The sequence below is a fragment of the Alosa pseudoharengus genome, unplaced genomic scaffold (assembly GCF_046254945.1).
Source record: "Alosa pseudoharengus isolate Yale_2024_CS ecotype anadromous, Long Island Sound unplaced genomic scaffold, YU_APseudo_1.1 YU_APseudo_1.1_scf_2, whole genome shotgun sequence".
In the NCBI taxonomy this organism is placed as follows: domain Eukaryota; kingdom Metazoa; phylum Chordata; class Actinopteri; order Clupeiformes; family Clupeidae; genus Alosa; species Alosa pseudoharengus.
Genome location: NW_027468663.1, coordinates 18,924,441 through 18,949,633, shown reverse-complemented (window position 1 = coordinate 18,949,633; position 25,193 = coordinate 18,924,441). Strand labels below are relative to the sequence as shown.

Below are 25,193 nucleotides of genomic sequence, written 5' to 3'. Positions count from 1 at the left end.
CGGTCTGTGTCCAGCGTGGATGAGCTCATGCGGATTGTTTATCCGAGCTACTGGAGCATGCTCAAGTGCCGCTCCAAACGCGGCGCTGCTCGCTACCCACTCAAGGACCACGTCTCCGCGGAGACACGCTCGGAAGAGCCACTCACGTTTGCGGCAGCTTACTTCAACTTTGACATTCTCAAAAGTGAGTAACCATCCATCTTTGTTTGCCTACTGCCTCATTTGTCACATTAAGGATTAGGCTAGTTTAATGTTTAGAGGAGACCCTGGCCCCTTGGTGTAATTTGTTGCCTTAATGTGGATCGTTGTTATACATGAGATGGACATGTATTTGGACAAAATCTTCAAGTCGTCTCCAAAAAGACTTAGATAGTTTAAATTCATGTCAGCACGTTAAACAAAATGATGTATCACAATATTTATCCAAACTGCTGAAAATATGTCTAAGACTCAGGGAAAAATGTGCAAGTCAGGACATTTGCTGTTTAAATATAGTGTTTGCCCTTTGATTCTTGCCATTTTAATGCATCTTCTATCTTCCTGTCTGATTTCTCAACATGCGCCCATACAGGTATTGAGACAGAGTGGAGAAAGACCCTGTGCATGCCACGCGAAGTTTGTTTAGATGTGGGGAAAGAGTTTGGGGCGGCTACAAACACCTTCTATAAACCCCCCTGCGTGTCTGTCTACAGATGTGGTGGCTGCTGCAACAGTGAGGAGCACCAGTGCATGAACATCAGCACCTCCTACATCAGCAAGACAGTGAGTCTCACACTGGACCACACGCACACCGCACACCACACACACACACACACACACACACACACACACACACACATACACACACACACACACACACACACACCAGACACGCCATTTACCAAAATACACACTCACACACCATACACCCCATACACACACACACACACACACGCATGCATGAACACACACATGTGTGTGTGTGTGTGTGTGTGTGTGTGTGTTATTTCATGTGTGTAGGTGTGTGTGTGTGTGTGTGTGTGTGTGTGTGTGTTTATCTTCATATACTGAATGAACACAAAGACAGATCTCATGCATCATATGCCATCTATGAGTAGATATATGTGGTAAGTGGAAGCGTGCAAACAGACATATGTGGCCCTGTGTTGCTTTCCCTGCCGTATTGATTGCCGTGGTAGTCTTCACAGCAGGCCAGTCAAGCCCTGCATGTGTGTTTATCCAAGGAGTTCACCCAGAGTTCTATTGATTTACAGGGTCGCGCACACACTCGGTGGCGGGCCTGTGTGGCGAGGTCAAATATCTGAGTTATTACCCACCAGGCATCTCCTAATTGGCGTCCCTCTTTTGGGTGGGCTGACCCCAGGAGGCCATCATGCCCCCCCCCCCCCCCCTCCAGTGCTCTCTGGATGATTTAGAGCACGGCACCCCTCCCTCCAGTGCAGGGTCCCCACAGGAAGTGCTCCCCTGGCCAAGGTCTTGCCATTGACATTGTTGGTTTTTGTCTAAGCCAGGGCCGGATTTACCGAAATCTCCTCCTGCCCGTGCAAAGGTTGCCTTGCGTGTGTGAGCAGCACAACAATAGGGAAATGTGGTGCTGGTTTTGCATATAGAAGTCCTATGTCTAACATTCCTAAATAATTCAATAAAAAATATTGCCCAACTCAAGTCACTAGAATTCTGTGTCAGCCTGTGTTGTTTTACTGTAAAATTTACTTTTTCTAAGGGGCATAGCAGACCAAAAGCTCTGTTTTCTATTTACTTGAGCCATAAAATAAATATACATCATAAAGTAAACACACAGAAAGCACAGATGCCTTGTGAGATATCACTCATACACTCCAGCGAAACGTTTCTGCTCAATATTTCATTTGCATTGATAAAACATATGGACTACATCAGTTCTATTTTTCAAAATGGCCCTTTTTCAGTGGATGAGGTCACTAGTATTGTGAGACCAGTTTCCAAGGACAAAAGCACAAACCCATTCTCTAAGCCCAACAGGATAAGATCTCTCCTGACACAATAGATGCCAGTGTCTGCAGCTTTAGCCCAGAAGACTCTGACAGGCATGAAGTTAATCTTCTTTTTGGTCACTTGGTTCCCCCCATTTCTCTCACAAATTCACACACACACACACACACATACACACACACACACACACACACACACACACACACACACACACACACACACACACACACACACACACACACACACACACACACACACACACACACACACACACACACACACACTCACACAGGCACACACATAACTGTGATTGTTCAACATCCTCAAATGTGTGTGATAAAACACCATTTGTCCCGCACCTTTCTGAAAGTTGGGTTGTATTCCTGTGCTCTGCTGATCTCAGCAGTCACCTATATTGTAACTTAACTCATATGTGCCGGCCCATAAATCACGTTACCTGTCCAAGCCTTTCCCCCCTGCTTTTGGAGCGGGGTAGAGCAGCCTCAGATTCGCTGTACTAGTCCAGTTTTATGAGCCTCCTGAGTCCAGTCTCAGCAGGGGGATGCGCGGGCCCCGCTGGGCCGGCAGTAAATGTCCCCATAAGGTTTGTTTTTACAGTACTGTCCACAGCCCCTTCAACACACTCAACTCACAGGGTGAATCTGAGAGGGCATGGCCCATCAGGACAAAAGCACTGAAACAACGCATGCTCCTTACAAGTCAAAACAAACACAAATAAACAAATAAACAGCACCACAGGGTGGCTCAGTGACCTCCTCCAGGCCAGTGTGAAATATGTAACCTATTGTACACCATTGTACAATTCAGATTTCCTGTCATGTACCCAGACACCTCCCTACACAGGTCTTTGATGGCGTGAGTTTGCTGTTTGCTTTTCTATTGTTCTTGATTAGCCGTAGGTGTAAACTAGCGGTCAGCTGATGGCGGCTACTGTGCTGTCCGGCGGTAGCGAGCCGGTCTGATGGAAGCCATGTCTTTTCATGTGTGCAGCGGCGGTGAACAAGAGGGTGTTGCCTGTAGATGGATGTGTGATTAGCCTTTTGTGACGCACCTTGTGCGTAAATGTTGCCTGTTGGCAGAGAGGAAGATAGAGAGAAAGAGAGGGAGAGAGAGGCTGAGAGGGAAAGACAGAGAGTGTGTGTGAGAGAGAGAGAGGCAGTGAGAGAGAACGAGAGAGAGAGAGAGAGAAATGGCCAGGAAAACTCCACCATTTCCCCTCCCCCGCCCAAAGGGAAGAATGGATTCTGGATGTGGAATTGTGGAATTAGAATGCCAGATCTTTCTCTTTAAGAGTCCTCGGATTCTTAACCTTGGACACGCGTGCATGCACACTCAAACACACGCCAAGTCACCAGTGTATGCCTCGATCCACACACACACAAATGCATGCGCATGCACACACACACACACACACACACAGACAAATGCCCAATGAGATGAAGGAGTTCTGACTTTGGGAATTGGAGTGAGATGGCGTGTGCCAGGGTCTTTGGGGCTAAATATTAAATCCAAACCTAAAAGGGACTGCTTTTGTGCCAGGGCATGCAAAGCTGTGCAAGCTCTGAGGCCGTGCTGGCGTGGGACAGGAGTCGCCCGGACAGGGTGGCACAGACAGATGGCATAAACACACCCGGGCACTGGGACATCAAGCCACTGAGAGAGGAACCGGTGCTTCTGCTGTAATATTAGAGAAGCGCAAGACAAGATGTTCCATTGCTAGTCCAAGTGGTTAGAGGGCCTTTCAAAGCGGTCAGATTTCCCATTCCAAATGGCGTAATGACACTGACGATTATAAAAGGCACAGTTTTAAATTGCAAAAAGGTTTTACAGGGGTTTTTTGCCGATTGCTTAAACACTAAAATCAAAAGTATTCCACAGCAAAATCAACCTCATTGAAAAAAAAAAACACTACACACATTCATTTGCAAAACACTAAAAACATCTCTCTACTTTAGACACAAATCTGTGTAGATGTATCGAGTATATTTTATAATGTGGAGAGAAAGAACCTCCTCAGTGTACAGGTCTGATCTTGTGTGTTGTGTTTGGTCATTATGCATTCATGTACTCCTGCAATCCTACTTGAACAATATTTCATATTTCTGAAAACAAAATCAAGTGTACATTATACCCAAAGAAAACATGTTTTGTCAAATATGTTTTTGCATTGAGTACATTAGTGTGTAACTGAATCAGTTACTCAGATCAGTGATGGATGTTTGTGATATGACCACAAAATAGATTTTTTTTAATATAAATAACTATAGTTTTGACTGGTGTTTCATTTTGCAAAAGATCTGAGGGACTCTGCTCTTTGTGTGTGGTGTTCTGTTGATTGTCTGTAGTGTTTCTAAACAACGGGCCCTGTTTTCAGATTTGTGCTTAAGCAATTGAACAAAAAATCAAGGCAGATATTTTGTGTCAGTAAGAAAACAATATTTTTAATGAAGACTCTCTGCCTCAGTGGATATTGTTGGACAGCACATTTCTCCCCACAAGTACACGCCTGTGTCTGCTCCTGTCTTTAACAAGTGACTGGATGTTTTCGTAATAAATCCGCACTGCCGAAAGCACAATCAATCAGTATAAATCCTCTCCACTGGCGTCATGTGTTTTTTTAGCAAATAAAAACACTTATCTGTGATGAAGTAAAAGTTATGATTACTATTTTATGGACACTACCCCCCTGCGGAGCAAGTGGAGCCAGCTCCATCCCGGCAGAGCGAAGCCGTGTAGAGGTTAAGATAACCTGTCAGGGAGGGGCTAATGAAGGCAGATGAGGCACTCCCTCTAGCCAGCGCGGGCCTTTCATCAGCACAGCCCACAGCCCACAGCACACAGAGTGACCCTCCACTGGCAGAGAGCGGCCACTTCTCTTCCAAAACTGACCTGCTTTCCGTTCCCCCTTTCAAAGCTAGTTTGATGTCCGAAGGGCTTGACGATGTTGAAAAATAAAAACAAGATCAGTGCCGTTGCTGTATCGCTCTGTTGGTGTGCGTGTAAAAAACAAAAGGCCGATGTTAGTGTGCTGGCTGCTGATGTTGTTTTTCCCCCCTCAGCACACAGGCCTGCTAGGAGCTGTGGCTAAGTGTTTGTATACACTGTGGTTTTATGAGCGGGGCCTGTGAGTTTGCAGTTTCACAACATGGAGCACTTAGACCCTCTTATCGCGTGGCTTTTGGATCGAGTCTGCAGCCCACAAGTCGGCCTTATTAGCATGCTGTGGTGGCGCAAGGGAAAGCCATGAAGTCTGCAAAACCTTTTTTGGTTGGTTTGCTTGATAAAGAAAAGAAAGGGGATTTTCTGCAATTATTGTAATCATTCGAGAATTGTTTTCTGTCTGTAATCTTCTGTCTCTCTTTCTCTCTCTCTCTCTCTCTCTCTCTCTCTATCTCTCTCTACCTCCACCTCTACCTTTCTCGCAGCTGTTTGAAATCACAGTGCCGATAAAACAAGGTACTAAGCCAGTGACCATCAGCTTTGCCAATCACACAATGTGCCGGTGCCTCTCAAAGCTGGACGTTTACAGACAAGCGCATTCCATCATACGACGGGCTATACCAGAGTAAGTGTGCCTTTTTTTTTATTCTACTACTGCTATTCACTGCCGCTGAGTTTTAAGACACTCTACCTCTTGGACTAGTTCCCTCACCCCTGCCCTGCCATCAGCCCACTACAAGGACACAGAGGGTTTTTTTTCCAGCTCGTGGAAAAAAGGGAAAGTTCTCTTTACTGTCAGAAGTGGGCAGAGCCCAGCAAAAATGACAGAGCACGCAGACCACTCAGCGAGACATGCCACCCACACATCATGTGGGGGGTCAGCTCACACTGCCAAACCAAAGTGGTGCTCCATTGCGACACCTTCAAACCAAACAAATCTACCGTTTCTCTCCAAGATCCCCCCTCCTCCTTAGTTTTCCAGTGACGCCTGGATGCTAGTATCCTCCCAATCCCAGCACTGCGTGTGAGTCTTGGACACAGTGAACCTAATGGCATACAGTAGCGCTGCTCTGTGCTCACAGGGATATGGGGTTTCGTCTTGGCCAATTTGAAGCTGACAACTTTTTTTTTTCCTGTCCTGCGAGAGGGCTTCCCGGTCGTGTGTTATTATGAGATGCTGTACAGCAGGAATTCCCAGTGAGGGACTGTGGGGCGGTGTTGATGAACTTACCATCCTGCGCTCAGCAGAGCCTGATGAACTGGCTTTAGTCATTAGTGGTGCTAAGGGACACCACAGGAGCATTGTGCATTGTGTTCATTTGTTTATAGTCACACGGTGATGGTGGGCAATTTCACACACACCCCTCCTCCCTCTCTCATTCTCTTTCTCTCTCCCTCCCCCCCCCCTCTCTCTCTCACACACACACACACACACACACACACCCATCTCTTAAGAATTATACACTGAATCACCAGTGCCAAAGAGGAAGGAACAGCCCAGAAGCATAATCCTTTTCCTTTCTCTTTGAGGAACTGTTTTTTGTGCAACTAGTAGCCTTTCCTTGCCCTGCTCTCACTGTCTCTTGGTCCCTCTATGTCTAACCAACGGAGATACATGTACACACACACACACAGACACACACACACACACACACACACACACACACACACACACACACACACACTCACACTCACACTCACACACGCACACGCACACGCACACACAGCCACACACACACACACACACACACACACACACACACACACACACAGCCACAGCTCTTGCATATTTGTCCCACGATGCTGCTTTGTGTAGCCTGCCTATAAATTAAGCTGCTTACAGTAGTTCATGAAGTCTGTGTGTGAGTGTTTACTGTTTCCGCAACCAGAACTAGAGTGGCAGAAACATCACTTCGAATCTAAGCACAGCGGAGTTTACCCCAAACAGCTGCGGCAAAGATGTATGCGGCGGAGCAGCTACTCCTGACAGCAGTGCAGCCCCGGAGCAAGCCCTCAGCTAAACAGGTTCAGGAGCGCCACGCAATAAACAGTTACCAAAACGATGATGAGGTCATGGAAGAGCGATGCACAGGCATTCAAAGAGAGAGTCTGTGTCTCTGTGTGTGTGTGATGTGTGTGTGTGTGTGTGTGCGCATGCGTGTGTGCGAGAGAGAGAGAGAGAGAGAGAGAGAGAGAGAGAGAGAGAGAGAGAGGCAGAGTGTTCTCTGGGGTTCAGAGGTGTCGGCTTTGATGTGCAATCTACACTGAAGCACTGGAGAAGTGTTTTTAGTGGAGAGAGATGAGCTTTGTGAAAACAATATGCAGTCCAGTTCAGTCCTGCCCAGAGCACATATCTGCTGCATGGCGTGCTTTTGACTTAGATGGAGCCTGACTGTGTTATGAAATATCAGTCTGTTTCCTATCAGTGAGGCTACTTTTACATCCACCCAGCTTTACTCTGCATCCCATGTGCCTGGTTTTGTGGCGGCATGCTTTGAGTAAATGTTTACTGACGCTTGTAAGGGATTAGCCATTTGGTGTCCATTCGTGACAAGCGCAAGCATTACTGGACGTGACTCACCTTGTAAATATCATGAAAAGTTGTCGTCAGAAGAAGAAAAAGCGGAAAAAGAGGAGAAAACGGAAACTTTGATGCGTAGTTGCTCTTTGTGTCACAAACAAAAAAACCCTCCCCTGCAGTGGCGAGGACTGCAGTGTGAGTGGAGGCCAGTCAGCAGAACGATCGATCCCAGATGGGCTCTGTTGAGTGCCGGCCAGGTGATTACCGCATCGCTCAGAGATCCACATCACGTCACACAGCCAATGCAGAGTCTGCTATCTGACTGGCTTTACTATCTGCGTGTCGGAGGGGTGGAGGATGAGACTTACAGTGGAGGTGTTTACTCCCCGTTTTGTCTCATGGGCTATTTCCCCCCTAGTTTCTTTTTTTTGTATGACTTTGTGGGGCATGCTAGTTGTGTCCGGGTTTTTTTTCTCATAACACTTGGCCCCGCCTTCCAAGATTTACACTCACATGCACAAGAGTTTTTGACTCATTTTTCGGTTTGTCTTTGACACTTGAGTACAAGTTTCTGTTATGTGAGTGGATGACTTCAGCACCAGTGGGAGTAAGACTTAGATGAGTTGAATCCTCCATGAGTCTTATTCATCAGCGGTCCCCATTTCAGGCTAGAGAGCTGCGTCAGGGTGAGGGGGAAACAGGGGTCTGCTTGATATTTATTTCATATTTCAGCATCGTATGTCCCCCCCCCCCGCCAAACTGTCTCCCGTCATAGTGATTTGCAATAACAGAAGTGAGGGCGTCTCGGCATCATCTCTCAGCGAGAGCTCGCGTAGCCAGTCCTCACTTAAGACGAAGCAGATGTGTTCCTGCTCAGAACAACACAGTGAAAACAGCCCCCTTTTTAAATTGTGTTTTTCTTTGATCGACACTCGAACTGGCTTAGCTCCTCTCGTGTTCCTTCTTCTGCGCACCGTCGGGGAGAGAGAGTCTCAGGAATGGCTCCTTTGGACTTTTGTTTTGTTTCTTTAAAACGCCACCTACACCAATTTACACCAGATCGATCGGCTGGGCGGCTTACAGGACTCTTACAGACATTACGTGCCTTAATAGAACTTCACTTGTTTTGATTGTGCTGCTGTATGTTCATCGCCTGCAGTGTAACTTATTGGACTTATTGGACCATTTGGACAAAGGTCTTGACAGTTTTTTTTTTCAGCCCAAATAAATCAGACTGTTTCTCAATGGGACAGTGACACTCAATGAGGCTGAAGGGCATGCTTGTACCATTACAGGGGAACAGGATGCACACAACCCCTTGATGTAATCACCCAGTGCCTTGTATGAGTTTGAACATGTCTTCTTTTATACATTATACTGTTAAATACTTAAATAGTTAGTATTTATCTGCATGTAACTCATTGACGTTGACAACCTTTTTCAGCAATGCCATTATTGCAATTAAATCCATTGACTGGAGGTCACTGATAAATTCATCCTTCAACAAAAGAAAAGAAAGAAGCAGAAAGAAGCAGACATGTCACCACTTTGTGTAGGCCAGCCGACCAATCAGTCCTGTGGAAAAATCTGCCCTCATATAAACTGTACCATTTGATTACGACATAGAAAGGCCTGCCAGGCCCTCACCAGGGTGGTCCACATCTATGCCGACTGGTTAGATGCCAATGAAATTCTACACAAACTCTTTCTTTCTCTCTTTCTCTCTCTCTCTCTCTCTCTCCACCACCCACACAAAGCACCAAATACACCCACACACACACACACAGACATACACACACACACACACACACACAACTGTATTGCCATTAACGTATGCACATATGCATGCTCACGAGCAAACTCATACATAAATGTTTTCACCTTCATTTTGCCCCAACTCTGAAGTCCAAAATGATAATGCAGGTCTAATGGGCCACTTGCTTTATCTCCTCCAGACTAAGGGTATGTCTTTGAACCAGTGCCTTTGGGCAGCCAGGGTCATACTCTGGGAATGGGGAGCTGGTAATAATTAGAAGGAGCTGGCCGGGACGTTGACACCCTCTGTTCTTTGGAAATCACTGTAGTCTCACACCGAATAGAATCGAGCCTCCCTCCTGAGGATAAACAGCAAGTCATTATCCTGGTTGTGCATGCCATCTGTTACCTAAGATGGCGATTGGCCCGCACGGCGGCTCCACACTCTAGGTAGAGGGCGTTTAACCCGGGAGAGAAAGGGCTTCATGTGTGCAGTCACATGAACCATGGTGCCCCTGTTCCTACTGCCAGGAGACACATTTGAATCAGGAACCATAGTTTAATAGATAGATAGATAGATAGATAGATAGATAGATAGATAGATAGATAGATACTTTATTGATCCCCAAGGGGAAATTCAAGAATGTAATTGGCCTGAGTGAGATCACATGGTATGTAGTTACTTAGTTAGTACAAGTGGATGGAAGTATTCTCAAAGCTCCCCACCCCTGGCAAATTTGGAATGAAGTTGTATTTCCTTTTTGAGTCAGAATGCAAATTAAAGTCATGCTCTGTTCCTAACAAAATGCAACCTTCCAAACGACACAACCGGGAAAAGAAAGATAAGGATCGAAAGGAGTGTTGTTCCTCCTAACCTAAACCCAAACAGTTGAGTAATGTTTTTATATTATATATGTTCCACTGAGGCATCTGATTGATCTGCTGGTTATAGGCCACAGTCTGCCAAATCCAGTTTAGAGTCACAAATTCATTCAAAGTTTGTGTTCTGTCTGCACCTCTGACTCATAAATCAAAGCACAGGGTGCTCCTGAAATCCACCATGCCCATCATTTCCCATTCGGACACCTTGTCTGTCTGACCGGACACGTCTGTTTCAGGTTAGGGGAGGTGCAGCTTCACATGTTCCTCATCAGGTAACTTGTCTTCCTCAAATCAGGAACATGTCAGAAGGGGGTTTTCTCCCATTGTTTTTGACTCTTTTTTTTCCCCTGCCAAGCAGGAATGCGTTGTCTATTGGAGCCACTGAAAATGTATGGTAATTGAAAACACATTGACAATCCCTCACATGTGTAACTTGCCACCAACCAACTTTGGCAATTTGCTTTATTTCATGGTGCCAATAGACCAGTGCCTGGTTCTGCTTTTCTAGATAAACAACCCCAAACATTAATTATGCTCACATCTGCTAGCGCTGGAGAATTCGGAAAATGAGTGCACTCCAAAGGCATAGCAGAGCATAAATGCACTTTCTACACTGCGGTTTAAAGGTGACACAAATGCTGTCAGGTAAGAGGGGGCTTTTGTAGTCTGCCTAGGAGCACAAACACCTCTGTTAAGCACTCACACACACACACGCACACGCACACGCACACACACACACACACACACACATGCACGCACACACAAACACACACGCACATACACACACATTTCTGTCCCCTAGAAAAAACGATTAGCAGTGTTTCTCATTCTCTCAGGAGTGCTGGTCTGAAGTGATGCATGTTTCTGCAGTTACTACAATAACAGCACAAACCCCCATGAGTTGCAGTCCCCTCGTCTTGCACCCTCACATGACAGAACATGGCGCTAGTTTCACGTGGGAGATAGGGAGGGGGGGCGGCAGTGAAAGGTGAGCAGCTACCCCCTGGGGAATAGCCACTAATGCCCCATGCCAATGACCTCACCTTTAACCCCCACAACAAAGGCAGCTAATGGTGCAGAGGTGGTAAGCCTAGCTGCCACATCCGTCCTGCCTCAGCGGGGACTGTTCCCTGTACAGTGTGAGGGCCAGAGGGCACGATTTCCACGCCCCCACACACGTGTGGCACAACAACAGGCTGAGAGCAAAGGCTGGCCTGAGGCTGGACATCAGCGAGGTGGGGGGGGGGGGGGGGGGGGGGGGTAAGTAGGGGCAGCTATTCTGGAAAAATTTGTGAGTAGAATGGTGAGGTAGGGGAGACTAAGAGAGGAGGGGAATAGAGTATGGGGGAGGGAGAGAGAGTGAGAGAAAGAAAAGGGGCATAGAGGGTAAGAGAGGGAGGGAGGGAGAGAGGGTGAGGTCATAAATCACCAGCAGAATGGGAAAGACCTGCTCTTTGGTTTCCACAAGGAAACTGCCCACCTTTCCCCTCCTTTCTTTGAGAAAATCTCAGTCAGGTCTCCGAGGGCTTTCCCATGATTGGCATTTCCTCAGGATAGAGTCTGCACAAGAGGATATAGCCAGAGGCCCATGTCTACTAGGTTTAAGCAACAGGGGCCATTTTCAACTGCCCGGCCCACTGCCGCCGCTTACACAAGGTGAATGCAGCGCGGCAGAGCTGAACTGAGATGGATTAGAGAGTGTGTGTGTGTGTGTGTGTGTGTGTGTGTGTGTGTGTGTTTGTGTACTATTGTGAGTGTGTGAATTCTTTTTTCCTCCCCTCTCATCTTTGTACCTAAGCGCCATATCGGAGACGAGAGGAAGTTGTAGCTCAGGCTCCTATGTCTTTTCTCCTGTGTGCGACACACTCGAGAGTCGATGCAGTAATTAATTTTAGACAAATATGTTTTCATTACTGTAAACCTCTCACCCCGACCGATCTTCCCTGACAGTTTTTGGGGCGAATTCCACATCTCTCTCTCTTTTCTCTTTTTCTCTCTGTCTCTTTCTCTCTCTCTCTCTCTCTCTCTCTCTCTCTCTCTCTCTCTCTCTCGCTCCTTCTTATCCCTGTCTTTTGTGGAAGCACACCAAATGATCTTTTGGCCTGGATTCTCAGAAAGGACATGAATCTAGCCCCCCCCCCCCCCCCCACACACACACACACACACACACACACATACCCCTAGCCTTTTTTCTTTCTTTTCTTTCCTCTGTCTTTCCTTACTTTTCTTTCATTCTATGACTTCTTTCTTTTCATTGGCTGTAATGAATGTGGTCTGGCAGGGATTACTCAGACTGTGGAATAAGGCTTATCGCTCATCCTCTGCGGTTTTTCATCTGGAGGAAAACTCGAGAAGAGGGGAGAACGAGGATATGCATACTGTACATGGACGTATAACGATTAGCTAATCATTTTCGCTAATGGACTCCACACTTGGATGGCAAATTTTCCTTCCCAGCGCTGTGGTAGATTATGTCTTACAGCAAGACATTGCTGGGGTCGTTCTCTTAAGTGTCCAACCACCAGCCACTGCTTAGGCAGCTGGACATCAGTCTTGATCGCTATCCAAATTAGAGGTAGGGAACAGATATTAGTGAAGAAAATGTTTAGCGCAATCTTTCAATTTATGATGAATGTACTGGTTAGCCACAGTTCCGAATGATCCCAAGCATGCAGTGCCTTGCCCAGCTCCTCTCCATCTCCATCAAAGTTAAGTCCTCAACACCACTCATGGGCCTTTGCTTTTGTGAGCCAAAGAAATAGAGCAATTTGGAGCACTTGCGTTTGTGTGATGGAAGGAAGGCCAGAATAAAGTTTTTCTTGGTGTTGTGCTGTGGATGGAGAGCCCGATGGCTGCAGCAGCAGTAGTGGTACGCCTTCTGTGTGATGGATCAATGGAAAAAGGCTGACTGATATTGATCGAGTCATCCTGGTCATGTTGCAATGCGTGACCTAATCACTACGCCGGCGCCACTTCCAAGACATCACACTCAATCTGAGAGAAGAGAAACAGAGTTCTGATCTGCTTACATAAGCAAAGCTCAGGAGAGAAATAGCCCTAGTGTGGTGTGTGTGTATATGTGTTTGTGCGTGTGACTTAACTTTACGTGTGCGAAACTGCTTTTATAAGATACCACAAAACCATTTAGCGCTACTTTTAAGAGAGCGAATTAGTGCTATTAAATACCCTAATGGGTCAGACAAGGTTTTAAAAAAAAGCTGTGATGTTTTCTCTGGCAAAAGCCACGTGGGCTAGTCACTCCAGGGCTCTTACGAAAAACCCCTGGGCCCATGCCTCGGGTACGGACTCCGCGGAACCAGGAGGAGGCGATGGAGTGCCTGTGGCCTGTGGTTTTATTGGAGGTGACCCGTGTGCCAGTACTAGCATGTGCTTTGTGTTAGGGTAAGGGTGGGGGAGTACAGGGCCGGTCTCCCAGCGCATCAAGCCCACTTCCTCCTGCTCAGGGGTTATGTCCAGAGACAGGTCCAGCAGAGACAGTCATAAAACCTCAAAAAGAATCCTTCTCCCTGACCGAGAGTCATGGAAGTGTTTCATAACAACGTCTCTCTGACCGTAAAATATATCAAATGAGGTACAAGCTGTGAGATCTGAGGTAACCAAGTGTTTTTGGGGTTTTTTGCTTTGCTTCGAGGTGAAATGGTTGTTAGGGTGGGTGTCAGACTCAGAAAAATGTCCGAAAAATTAGGCTTTTAAAATCTAAGATGAAGTCTATAATAAGATTCACACATTTTGAGAGCCTAGAGATAACACCATGGTTTGGCTTGTGATACGTGCTCTAATAGAGATGTGCTTTTCTCAATTTCCATTCCGAGAACCACCGACCATTGACTTTCAGTCGCAAGCAGCAGTCCTGCTCTGTCTTCAACTGATAAACTAATTGAGATGCTAGCTGATTTGTTTGTTTTTTAATGGTGGGTGCCCTACGCTAGCTACCGTTTGTCTCCTGACTAATGGCCTGTTTCCTCCGCAGATGTCACGTGGCCAATAAAACATGCCCCAAGAATCACAGCTGGAGCCATCGCCTGTGCAGATGTGTGCCCCAACAAGGAGCACCCCTCCATTCCCCTCAATCTGGTGAGAGACGCACATGTGCGGATGTCTAGCATGCTGCATAGGTGTGCGTGCGTCCGTGCGTGTGTGTGTGCGTGCGTGCGTGCGTGCGTGCGTGCGTGTGTGCGTGCGTGCGTGCGTGCGTGTGTAGTGTGCGTGCGTGCGTGCATGTGTGCGTGTGTGTGTGTGTGTGTGTGTGATTGTATGTGTGATTGTATATGTGTGATTGTTTAACTATGGCAATGTTTTGTATGCATCAGTTTGTATTTATTTGTTATGGAGTCTCCTACCCTCCCAGGTCTGTGTTTATCACTGAGCTAAATTGTGAGTGGAGCTCTAATTGAAGGTGCAGGGAAACATACTCCGTTGGCTGATGAGAGTATTTGTCATGTTCAGCATGTGATGACATGCCTGTTTATTGTGGCTTGGCGAAGTGGAACGCCTGATAGGAGAGCATCTGAAACAGCAGCGGGCAATCTGGTCCCTTCCGTCGGCAAACATATGCCAGATTCTTGGCATGGTAAATACTCTCCAAGACTCGGTTCAATTAGCCATCCTCCATCCGCTAAGTAGGACAACAAGAGCAGACGAGTCCAAATGGCTGTCTCAACGGGGGCATGCAATTGTACACAGGGCTGCAGCCAAACAGCCTTTTGTGTGGTGAGCAGATGTGGAAACGTCCCCACTCCCCGGCAGGTTCCCTGGGCTGCCGTGACCAGAAACACAGCAGGCCCACACTTTCACAGTGGACGTGGCTCTGAGAGTGCTGTGTAAACAACACTGGGACAGAGAAGGGGAGAGAAAGAAATACAAATCCCAGAACTCCACATTCCCATTCCAAATTCTGCAGTCCTTGGCTCCCTCAGTCTGGAAACCCAGTGTTTACCAAGCACTTAAACCAAATAGGCAATCAACTGCAACCATTGTTTTTTTTTTTTGTCACGGGGAGGTTGGGGGGGATGCAGAAGGTGAATCTCTCTCTGGAATGTTGATTCAGCGCTACAGCAATCCGGCTTGGAGGTAACCAGTTTACTTTTTTTTCGCTGTCCGTTAAAGTAATAAAACATCCTGGCCCCTCCGAAACAGATGTCTTTAAATCAAACCATTCCTTTCCGGCTCTTTGACAGGCTACAAAGAGAGGGAGAGAGAGAGAGAGAGAGAGAGAGAGGGGAAGAGAGAGCAAGAAATAGAGCGAGATAAAGGGTGAGATGAAGAGAGAAGTATGGTGCAGGTGAGTGAGGTCAGTGTTGGGCCCAGCAGTCCAGCAGGCCTTATCTTAGTGGCCCCCTCTGCCTAACTGATTGTGACGTGGAAATCAGGGGTGCAGCGGAGGAGTCTAGAGGTGCAGGCCCAGAGGGACACATAGGGCACCCCAGACCTGGAACATAAGCCCTGACTACAAAGGCACACACCAAAGCATGCACTATATATATTATAGGCCTATGAACAGACTGTACGGGAGATGTATAGTGTGTGTGTGTCATGGGGAGACGGCTAGTGTGTGTGTGTGTGTGTGTGTGTGTGTGTGTGTGTGTGTGTGTGTGTGTATGTGTATGTGTGTGTGTGTGTGTGTGTGTGTGTGTGTGTGTGTGTGTGAGTGTGTGTGTGTGTGTGTGTGTGTGTGTGTGTGAGAGGGGAGTTCAGTAAGGAAGGGGGATTTGTGCATGCTGATTTCCAGAGATAGGAACGTACTGTAAGTGCTGATGCCTGTGGCATCCCAGTGCTGTGCGGAGGCTCTTGCCACAATACATCACATGGGTCACACAAAATATTTCAACCGAGGTAATGCGAGAAAGGAAAACAGTGGTGAGATTAATCACTGTCAGCTCTGGAGTGGACATGGCGCTGGAGTGGACATGGCGCGATGAACACTGGACTCATTTGTCTTTTTTTTGGATGCTGCAGTTCACTAGATCATCTTACTAGACTAATTAGTATTCTGATTCACCCACGCAAAGTGAAAAGCTATCTTCATATGGAACAGGCTTGATTTTGTCTTTCTTTTTTTTCGAAAGGTGATAGACCCACACACAAACACACTCACACACACACACACACACACACACACACACACACACAGTGTAGTCCCCAAGTTTCTATCTCTCGATGACCTCAAAGCTGCCTCCCTGTAGAGCGGTGGGAGGTAAGGGAGTGCAGTCTGCCTCCCTGTAGAGCCTCTGTGTAGAGTCAGAGGTGCAGAACAGAGGCTCCAGGGGAACGGAGGACAGGCCTGGGTGAGACAACCACAGCTCAGCGCCGGGCGCCCACCACTCCCATAAATTAGCCAGCGCACCCTCAGACTCCCTGGGGACGTCAGCTGCAGTGGCTCAACTTCTCAATTTTGACAGGGAATGCACACGCTCTTTCTTTCCCTCTCTCGTGCTCTCCTTCTCTCTCTCTTTCTCTCTCTCTCTCTCACACACACACACACACACACACACACACACACACATACACACAGACATGATGGACAAAACGTATGAATGCCAGGGACAACACTTCTATATAAAATGCAGGGAAACATAACAATCCCTCTTTCTCACACTGACACACACACTTAGCACAGTTTCAGTGATTCATTGTAGAGTATACCCAGGCTTTGACATCTTCCGTGATGGGAAAGCCATCAAGGCCCCTGTTTTGAGATGGTCATGCAAACATGGGTCAAGGCCAGGATAAACCAACCTTCGCCGCGTTAATTTACAGTAAGTCGGCCACGGCTCCCCGCAAACAAAACATTCACACAAAGTCTTTCAAAACCACGAAGTGATCAAGCATAGACCATGCTCATTAAATATATGAAGGATGACATCTCGACCTCTTTACGAGATGCTGTACTACCACTGCAATAATGATGAATCAACAGGTTGAGCATGAAGCTGTGTTTTTTGTTTCAGTTTGAGGGACCACACTAGCCACCTGGGAGAGGAAAGGGCCCACTGCTGCATTTGCTGAGCCCTCTGTGGCGAAACCGCACCTTCATATCCAGAGTTAGCACGGTCTCAGTTTGCTTGTCATGAAAAGGATAAGCAAAATCATGGCAGTCATGCGGGGTGATCTGTGAACAATTATTATTCAGGAACATGGAAATAAACAATCAGAGGAGAGAAGAAAAACTACAGCACAAAACGCTTTTTTTAAAGACTAAATTAGCCGTCACATTCAATTGTTTGCCAATGGTGAAAACAATAACATCTGTTTGTGCCACGGGGGGACGTGCTTCATGAGGAATTCGGATCAGGAATGTTGTACTCCAATAACTGTTTATCATGATGTCAAACAACTGTTGCCCTGGATGCATTGGCTGTGTTAGTCCACTTACATAAGTGCTTAGAAACGCCACAAATTCCGTACTTTTTTTGAAGGGTGGATGACTCTCTAGAGCTAAGAGTGGGCATTACGCAACATAAGTGTGGTTATTTTTAAGATGTGACCAAATGCTGAAAACACTAGCTATACAAGTACATTTTGTAATCTAAGAAGATGACGCTAAGATGATAGCTTGCCTCTTGTTTTATTTAAAAAAAAAAAAACAAGGACAAGCAAACAAGATATACTGTAAGCCTCCATTCAATAACACAGCATGCAATCTCTCTCTGTGTCTCTCTGTTTCCCTGTCTCTGTCTTCTCCCCCAGAGCCCTTTGAGCCAGACATCTGCGGTCCAGACAAGGAGCTGGATGAGGACACGTGCCAGTGCGTCTGCAAGAAGCAACTGCGTCTGGCCGACTGCGGCCCTCACCACCACCTGGACAAGGACACCTGCCAGTGCGCCTGCAAAGCCCAGCCCGCGTCCTGCGGCCCCAACCAGGCCTTCAACAAGGACACCTGCCAGTGCTCCTGTGCCAAGGTGTGCCCCAAGAGCCAGCCCCTGAACCGCACCAAGTGTGTCTGCGAGTGCACAGAGTCTCCCAACAGGTGTTTCCTCAAAGGCCGGAGGTTTCACCAGGGCACATGCAGGTAAGACTCAGTGTTTTGCTCGACAGAGTATGGAAGCACAGTACTGCACAAACAAGCTAACTATTTCCAACTGTAATGAATCTCTCTCGGCATGAGAGAAGAGTGTGTGGAGGAAGGCTGGCATATTAGCTTAGGGGGCACCATGAGTTTGCTATCATTATTACTGGTCAGATTTCTTGCGAAGAGATGGCTTAATCCTCTGGAATCCTTAAGGATCAAATGTTGTCAGGGCTTTGCCAAGCCGCAGCGAAAGAGGGAAAAAGAGATGTGTGTGAGAGATGTGCGCCAAATATTGACAGCACATGACACTGACAGTTTCAGATAGAAATGCATAGCAGCTGGTTTTGATAAGTTTTCACTTTAACATGCAGCCAGACTGAGTAGAAAGTCATGCACGCAGTCACAACTCCCAAAAATAAAGTAATACATTCTTCCTCTAGAATTAGCTGCTCTCTAAAGACTGGACTGACTGTGGGGGACCTGGAAAGCAATTATGTCCAAATTGAAATCAGACAAATAAGACAAATGTGTGCTATGCCATGACAACCAGGCTTTGTATGTAAAGTAATGTGCAGATTGTTTTGCCAAGTGAAGCACAGTTTCCACTCAGTTTCCCCTGAAAATGGAAATGACCTATGATGGGTAATTTAACCTACACGTCTCAAATAGAAAATAGTTTTGCAGCTATTTAAACCTCCCATTATCTGTTTAGAAAAAAATATCTTTTCAATGTTTCAGGTTTTTGAAATCCTCTTAACGCTCTCTAGGTTGTCACAGGACCAGAGGTTGCATATTGCTCTTACATGGGTCATATTTGAAAGTCACTGATTTCCCCTTGGTCTCAGTAATGCAAGCTCCACTACAGGGGTATACCTGCATCCAGCTTGGCGATGTTACTGAAATGGGAAACCACACCAAAGCATGGCATACTCGTAGTTAGATGAGACGATCATGAACGTGGCCCTGCTGTAAAAACTCTCACTCTCAACACAATGGTGTGAAATCAATCCAAGAGGGAGCGCTCCATAATCAGCACTGAGATCACCCCTCCTTTTCCTCTGCCAGCCGCCCCCCTTGGTGGGGCAGCACCAACTCCTAGGTGATCTGCAAAACACCTACTATACAAATACCTCTCTCTCTCTTTCTTTCTCTCTCTCTCTCTGTCTTTCTTTCTCTCTCTCTTTTTTTTTGCCCCCCCCCCTGCCCTTGTCTCTGTGCTGACCCGTGTAAGTGATACAGGCGCTATTAACCCTCTCCCTGTGGCTATTTCACTGCTGCTCTGTTCTTTTCTCCTCTCTTCTCTGCTCTGTACTTTTCTATACTCCACTCCTCTTTCTTCTTCTTTCCTATCCTCTCTTTTCCTGTCCTTTCCTCTCCGGCCCTCTCCTCTTCTCCTTTCATCTCCTCTCTCTTCTTTTCTCTTCTCCTCTCCTCTCTTCTTTCCTCTCCTCCTTTTGTCTCCTCTCTTCTCTTCTCCTCTCTTCTCCTCTCCTGTTCTCTCCTCTTATCTCTTTTCTCTTCTCCTCTCCTCTCTTCTCTTCTCCTCTCTTCTCCTCTCCTGTTCTCTCCTCTTATCTCTTCTCTCCTCTCCTCTCCTCTCCTCTCCTCTCTTCTCCTCTCCTCTCTCCTTTCCTCTCCTCTGCTACTTCCATCCCACAGGCCTGGCACCCTCCGCCCCATTAAAGCTGATTTATGTCGTGCACACCTCTCCGCGGATCGGATATCGAAAGAAGCGAGAGCTAATAATGACAGGCGGGGTTCAGATTCAGACTGTTTTATTGGGTCCCCTGTATCAAATACAAGCTGCCCGCGAGGGTTCTAGTGGGAGAGCAGGGACGAGCAGGCCAACCGTTCACTCCAACCCCAAAGTTATTGCCGTTTCAAATAGTAATTACTTTAACTTTAAGACGTAATAAAAAATCAATGACATTGCCCAAGAACTCACAAGTGCTTTGGTATGCCTGAGCACAATATATTGGCAATTGAAACCGCACATAAGGTTGAGGGAGAGGATGGGGCTGGAGATGGGGTTAGGGGGTATTAAACAATGCAGTAACGTTTCTGTTCCTTCTGTGCCCCCCCACAGCTGCCACAGGCCGCGTGTGAGGTGCGGGCTGGAGATGGGGTTAGGGGGTATTAAACAATGCAGTGTGCAGCAATAACATTTCTTTTCCTTCTGTGTCCCCTCAGCTGCTACAGGCCGCCGTGTGAGGTGCGGAAGCGGAGGTGCGAGGCAGGCTTGTACTTCAGCGAGGAGGTGTGCCGATGCATACCCACGTACTGGAGGAGGCTGGACTGAGGCTGGCACTGAGGCTGAGGCTGGCACTGAGGCCAAGGCTGGCGCTGAGGCTGCCCATGCTGCACTGCCCATGCCGCTACTGCCACAGGCAGCCAATCACACACAGGGACACTGCCACCATGGATCAGTGAGTGGCACCAGGCTGTTGAATGGACATATCTTCATGTTTGGAATATGGAGCGGGCCAACAGAGACTGAACCCAGAGTTTCAGAGACCAGAGGACACTAATACTAAAGACTTGAGAATGTCAAGCCTGAGCCATGGTCTTTTTTATGTTGTCAATCGATTTATTATGCGTATGTGTCAGATATTGATTATATAATTTATTGCCACTAAATATTATTACTTTCTATGTTTATAGCTATGTCAATCTTTCCAAGAAAATACACTGTGATCAATATTTTTGTATCATGTGATGTCCCTTAAAATAAAATCTAAAGTTGTATTATATATAAATATTGTTAACTTCTTTCTATGCCAGTTTATCCTATTGGAAAGTACTGAATTGTAAATAATGTACCCATCATATTAACATTAACATTTGGGACGTATACCTGGATGTTTTTGATGATTTTCTGGCCATTGTCACCCCAAATCAGAGTGTGTGTACTGATGTTGGTGCGTTAGACTCAGAATAGAAGTGTGGAGGTGATATTGCTTGTCTTGGCTCAACAGCAAGCGCTGTGTGCCCCGCAGCAGACCCCTCAGCACTCCACACAGCGTGGCAAAGCTGTGATAGAAAGTTCCGAGGACTTTGCCAACATGACATGCTTGACAGGCCCACCGCTTGGACAATCCCACAGTCCAACCTCTCTCTGCAGTGGAGGCGGTGAAAACATGTGATGACCGAAAACAGACAGAGTCCCCCGAGTGAGCCGCACTGCTCAGGGTAATTAAGGTAAGTATGACATTTCTTAAATTAAACTATATTATTTCGTTAACTGAAAACCAAATTTCTATAATGTAATAATGTAAACAAAACTAGTTGCACTTATTCCACAGATAAGTCACCAAAACCCAAATATGGCTCCTACATTCTGGCCCCTAATTGTCAGTGCTAAGGCATGACAATTGCCAAATATATACAAAATATGGAGCCATAAAATATTTAAATCAAAACATGCTAACTGATGTCACGTCACAATTCAAATCATCAGTCCACAGCCATATTCAAGCATCAAAACATTTTGTTTTCTTTTTTTTTATTTTTTATTTTTTTTATTTTTTTTTAAATGAGATGTTGTATTCATTCAAACAATCCGGTTCTCTTTCTTGGATGGACAAATTATGAAAACAAAGGAAAAACTAAAGCGAAACATCAAGAGAAACATCAGCCTGGACGTAAACGGCAGAGCTACGACAGCATGGAGAAGACCGTGCCAGGCCCCTAGAGGAGCACAATGGGGCGGGGGGGGGGGGGGGGGGGAGCAGAGCAGGCTGGACTACTGAGGAGCAGGAGCATTGGCCAGGGGAGGGGACGGCTGGAGGGCCCTTAAGGCCTGAGCCAGACGCGTGGCATACTCACCGGGTGGGTGGGTGGGTGTGTGTGTGTGTGTGTGTGTGTGAGTGTGTGTGTGTGTGTGTGTGTGTGTGTGTGGTGTGTGTGGGTGTGTGTTTGTGTGTGTGTGTATGCATATAAATATGTGTGTGTGTGTGTGTGTGTGTGTTTGTGTGTGTGTGCATGTGTGTGTTTATGTGTGTGTGCATGTGTGTGTTTGTGTGTGTGTAGTGTACATGTTTTCCATGCACACATCCCTCTACTTCTGGACTTCCACCCATTCCATTGACCACTCACAGCCAGCCATGACAGCAGGGACTACATAAATTCCTTGTACCCAGCACAGAGTGAAAGAGACATGGCTTCAGCCAAGCCTAAAACTGCAGATCCTTTGTTCAGAACAATATTTACTCACCTTATGGCCCCTTTCTATCCCCTCCTAACCCCTTAAACAGCGTACCCCCCCTCCATCCACCCAAGACATTCTAACATTGGACCCTTCCCTTCCCTAAGTGCCATCACAGGGCCAGTTCACGTGGCAGGTCACACCGTCGGCTCTGAAGTCGGCCGCATCTGGAACGCGTTACCTGCTTTACCTATCCTCCCCATCCTTCTTCATTTCCACACGTCCTGTCAGGGTACAGCAACACACACACGCACACACACACACACACACACACACACACACACACACACACACACACACACACACACATGCCGCGGGAATCTCTCTGAACGCCGCATGTTGGCTGCACGGCTCTCCACTGCGCGTGTTCACCCCTGTGAGGCGTCTGATAGAAAGTAAATGCGAAAGGCATGCGTACACCGTGAAGCGTGCTGCGATAACCCAAAACAGTCTATCGAAACGTTCTAGAAGACGGTGCACATTGTCGGGGCGGGGGGGAGTGGGGTGGGGGGGGGCGTATAGTTCGCTACGCTCCAGACGTCCTGCTAGTGAGGTCTGTCTGTACTCCTTTCTGGAGGACAAAGTTTACATTGTACCAGATTAAAACTCAACAAGGGTCCCAGGTTGTGTTTTGTGTTTGTGTGCTTTAGTGGAAAGGAAACAAAAACACTTCTACAAACAGAACAGGCAGACGTCAAAATAAGTGAGTATCCTGTTTCTCCCATTTGACCTGCTGTAACTTCAGACTTCCTTGTAGCGTTTGTTTAGACAAAGTCTAAATAAGCACCGGCTGCAGTACAAACGAATGGCAGAAACTGGGGTAAAAGAGGTACACGATCAATTTCGCTGCTGGCCAAAACCTTGCATTTGGCAGAGACAAATCAATAAAGGCTATAAGGAAAGTTTGCGGGACAGCCTGAGTGTGTGGTCTCTGTAGACATAGCCTGTGGTCATCATTGAAAAAGTATGGAAATAGTATCGTCTCTGAGCAGGTTACCACACCCGGGAACTATACACTTCAGAGCACCTGGGGAGCGTTAGTGCCTACCCACCTTCTGTGAGCGCAACCTGGGCCCTGCCATGGTCAGTATTTATAGTTCTGCACTTAACCCCACCAAATGTAGCAAACGGGGCTTTCAGACCAGGCAGGTGTGCATTAAGGAGGGCCTTCTCAGAGGGAGCACTCTCTCAAAAGGCTACGGTGTTGGCGATTTTTTTAGAAACACTCAAACAAGAGGGATTTTACAGTGAAGTATATTGACTGTTTGTTTTTCTCAGAACACAGTCCCTCTCTAAAGCGCTTACTTGCCACTACAGCTCAAGTTGCAAGCAAAGACAGCCTGATGGATGAGATTGGGTGACAGTTTAAGACCTATTTCAAAGTGTTCTCCAAATGACACATTACAATTTACTCTTGAGAATAAACCCATCCAAAAGCATAGTCATGATTCTCCATGCTTCCATCTCCTGGTGTGTAGTCTGCACAAGATCGCTGGAACTCTCCCGGACATCACAGAACAGACACAGGAATTAGACCACACATACTGTACACTGACACAACGTAGTCGTACGACTGGCATTGGGGGGTTGCATGCTTGGTGTGAGCTGACGAGTGTGGATTGGTCTGTGAGGTCGGTCTCTGTAGACTGCGCTGCGCCTGTAAACGCCTCCTTATTTTCACAGCTGATTGCTCCATCTGGCTCTCCTCTCTGCCCTCTCAAAGACCAGTGTTGGCAGCCACCTTGCCCTGCACTTTGTATGGTTTCTTCTCTCTGACTCTCTCTCTCTCTCTCTCTCTTTCTCTCTCTCTCTCTCTCTTCCTTTACTTTCTTCCATCCTCTATGGGCATCAGTCCATCCACGTCTTTCTGAATATTTCAGGGGAAACCTCACTGGACTGCACTGATATGCACTGAGTTGCTCACCACAAAACACGGCCTGATAAAAGTTTGGCGCTTCTCTATGTGATCAGCTCCAAAAAGTGCGTACCTGGAAAGGAGTATGGGGGGGGGGGGGTGATTGGCTCACACAGGCCTGGGAAACTGACACGCTCTCTCTGTTCTCCAAGGCTATAAATCAGAGTCACGGCTGACAGTTATGTGCTGGAGAGGTCATTGGTTTTGGCCCCTCTCGGAGCTTTATGGATCTGGCTTCGCTGGAGAGCACAGTTCATCATTTTTCATTCACTTTGTCATTCACAGCAACGTTTAAGAGGGTGACTGACAACGTTGCCCATGGGAGCTTTTAATAAACATTATTAAATTGATGATTGCCCCATTGTACTGACAACATTATAGTTGTAACAAAATGTTTGTCTACTTGTGGCTATATCTATCCCCTGAGCTATGTTTGGCTGAAAGGAACTCTCAATAATCGACATTGGTGAAACTACCCGTGTTTTCATCAGTGTGATTAACCTCTCTTCTTCACTGCTGAAAACCCTATATATTAACTCAGCGATAGATTATTAGAATATTAAACTGACCCAGAATTGATATTAAGTTTTATTTCATTTAAAAAGTCTTGTCATTGTGAAATTTAGGAAGACAATGAAACCATGATAACGTTGCATACGGGTGAAAAAATCAAAGAACTGGTGAACAATACATTTCAAGAAATCATTTGCACCCAGTCTCTCCAGGAAGAGTTGCTTATTTAGGCTATCCAGATGAGGTCTGAAAGTATGATGTAATGCACAGGTGGTTTGGGAAGTTCTGTGATTTTGAAAGATACCATTTCATTGTCATTCAATCAGGCCTGTGTGTATTGAGGCAAAATATCACACTACATATGCTAATGTCACTTCCATTCCTTTATTTATTATTGAACAAATTATATTCATTAACCAAGACCCAATTATTTCTCAGGAGA

At 46.6% G+C, this 25,193-nt stretch overlaps 1 protein-coding gene across 1 annotated transcript in view; it reads left to right on the top strand.

Moving 5' to 3' along the window:
* The window catches only part of vegfc (vascular endothelial growth factor c), a 36,943-nt gene extending 16,074 nt beyond the window's left edge, over positions 1-20,869 (top strand). The window contains exons 2-7 of the mRNA XM_076294040.1: positions 1-184; positions 572-762; positions 5,418-5,557; positions 14,082-14,185; positions 17,798-18,119; positions 20,310-20,869. The exon at positions 1-184 is cut by the window's left edge and continues 33 nt beyond it. Of these exons, the coding sequence (XP_076150155.1) occupies positions 1-184; positions 572-762; positions 5,418-5,557; positions 14,082-14,185; positions 17,798-18,119; positions 20,310-20,418 (1,050 nt within the window). The 3' untranslated portion in view covers positions 20,419-20,869. The remainder of the gene's footprint in view (positions 185-571; positions 763-5,417; positions 5,558-14,081; positions 14,186-17,797; positions 18,120-20,309) is intronic.
* Positions 20,870-25,193: the final 4,324 nt, after the last annotated feature.